General features: G+C 44.8%; 1 protein-coding gene across 1 annotated transcript in view; it reads right to left on the bottom strand.

The window, feature by feature from the left end:
- ptprt (protein tyrosine phosphatase receptor type T) overlaps nucleotides 1–2500 on the bottom strand; it is a gene marked incomplete at both ends in the record, with an annotated part of 108702 nt that overhangs the window by 63934 nt on the left and 42268 nt on the right. Inside the window, 2 exons of the mRNA XM_084460691.1 lie at nucleotides 1–3; nucleotides 1271–1472. The exon at nucleotides 1–3 is cut by the window's left edge and continues 98 nt beyond it. Of these exons, the coding sequence (XP_084316817.1) occupies nucleotides 1–3; nucleotides 1271–1472 (205 nt within the window). The remainder of the gene's footprint in view (nucleotides 4–1270; nucleotides 1473–2500) is intronic.

Below are 2500 nucleotides of genomic sequence, written 5' to 3'. Positions count from 1 at the left end.
GGGCTGGCGGGGAAAAGCACACACACACACACACACACACACACACACATGCAATGTGACAAACCGCAAACATGTTATCATTCCAGTGCACCTGTATATTGACATACTGTATTTTATGTCTTCTGCATGCTCTGATACTCGCAGTCACTAAAGGTTGACCTTCTCATCAGCTATCCCCCATGACTCACACACACACGCGCACACACACACACACACACACACACACACACACACACACACACACACACACACAAACAGGTGTTAATCCCTGCCACCACAACTATCTCCCCCTCAAATGTCACATTAAAGCCCTTCTTAATCCCCCCCCCCCCCCCCCCCAGCCTAAATGAGAGCAGACCCAGCCCCCCAGCTCAACCCAGAGGAGCCCAGGACCACTGCGTTATGCCCGGTGCATGTGTCCAAATCTGTCTACATCCACGTTCCCCCCACTTCGAAACGTCCCCCTGTTCCTAAACCACAGCTGGGACGCTGAGAAGTCCGAGTGTTCTCAGTGATGCGCTCGTACGCCCCTCCTATGAATCACTCTCTTCCCCTCTCCTCCGCCCGTCCTCTCCAGAGAACCCTCGGAAAGGTCATCCTCTGTCTGAGGAACACGTTCTATTTCTGAAACGCCAGCTGGTGCAGGAACAAGTGTAAGATTATCCGTTGCCTCGGGCTCCGGGCTGGTCGGAAGATACCGGATCAGTAGAATCCAGCGGGGAAAGACAGAGAGAGAGAGAGACAAATATACAGATCTAGACAGAGAGAGCAGATAGAGGCAGAGAGAGCCCAGCGGATGGACAGACAGAGAGAGAGACAGACAGGCAGAAACCAGAGGCAGTGGAACAAGACAGAGTGATAGATAGAGCGATACAAAGGGAGAGACAGAGGTAGAGACAGAGAAAGAGACAGACAGAGAAAGAGACAGACAGAGACAGACACAGAGACAGACAGAGAAAGAGACAGACACAGAGACAGACAAAGAGGCAAACACAGAAGCAGGAACAGAGGCAGGGACAGAGGCAGAGACAGAGGTAGAGACAGAAAAAGAGGAAGAGAGACAGAGGGACAGACAGATAAAGAGACATAGACAGACAGAGACCGAGATCTCCACATTCCAGCAGGCTCATCTGTTTGCTCACAAGATGAACTTGATACACGTGTTCAAGTCCACCCATTCTGAGGCCCTGCCCCTAGTGTGTTCCAAACCACCTCTGCTACACTGGGAGGGCTTAGGGTGATGGGGGGGGGGGGGGGGGGGGTATCTGACCTGATATCTTGGTGGAGATTCGCATGGTAACCGGGGAACCGAAGCCTATTTTGGTTCTGGCCTTCAGGGTGAAGAAGTAGGACGTTCCAGGGTAGAGACCCACAAACAGGTGGTGCGTCTCGTTATGAAGCTTCAAGACACTCCCCTTCTGGGTGGTGAGGTCCGCGCTGGGGTCGAGGGAGCTCAGGGCCTTGTAGGTGATCTGGAGGTCAGAGGTCAAAGGTGAGGAGTCAACTACAGTAAACATGACAAACACAACTCTACAGTGGGCTGTAGGTCTTCGGAGTTTTATCGATTGTTGTTTGACTGCTTCCATGACTGTAAAAGGTTTATTTCCTTTTGTTTCCTTTCTTTATTTACACATGTAAGAACATTTAAAAATATATTGAAATGAATATATAATTTACATAGATTTACATAGACATTCCTATTACAGGAAAAAAAAAATATTTAGCCTTTATTTTTATTTTTTTTGAAGTAAGATTTCAGCAATGTGCAGTAATATAGTTAGTCATGGTAAAAAAAAAAAAAGTCAGAGACATTGATTAGCATAATACACACATACATACCTGACAACAATGCATCCCATAAACACCCATCTAATACTCATTCATAATAGAGAATAATCAGTTGGGATGCCACGGTTCTCGGTATAATATTGTATCGTACGATACGCCAGACACTGTTCAATGCGCACTTGTGAATTGTGGATTTTTGGTTTACTACTTTTCATGCATTTCATACTGCCGAACTGGAGCCTGTCCCCTCACCCTAACCCTAAATAATCACACAGGATCTCGTCACGCAAAAGACTGGTTGCACTTGTAAGGCAACTAGGCAAGGCGAGGCAAATTTATTTGTGTATAGTACATTTCAGCAACAAGGTTATTCAAAGTGCTTTACATGAAACATTAAAACCATCAAGACAAAGTGCAAGAAACACATAAAATGTCATATGAAACGAAATGTAAAAAAGGACATTTAAAACAAAATGCTGAAAAAATAAAATACAGGAATAAAAGTTACAGTGCCGTGTACTGTATGAATGAATAATTAGTTGATTTAATAAAAAGCAGCAGCAAAAATAATAATAATAATAAAAAATAATAATAATAAAATCTTCAGTCTTGATTTAAAAGAACTGAGAGTTGCAGCAGACCTGCAGTTTTCTGGAAGTGTGTTCCACATATGTGGAGCATAAAAACAGAACGCTGCTTCTCCATGTTTTGT

Source organism: Borostomias antarcticus (genome assembly GCF_949987555.1).
Source record: "Borostomias antarcticus genome assembly, chromosome: 33".
Lineage (NCBI taxonomy): Eukaryota > Metazoa > Chordata > Actinopteri > Stomiiformes > Stomiidae > Borostomias > Borostomias antarcticus.
This window is presented reverse-complemented; position numbering and strand designations above follow the sequence as displayed.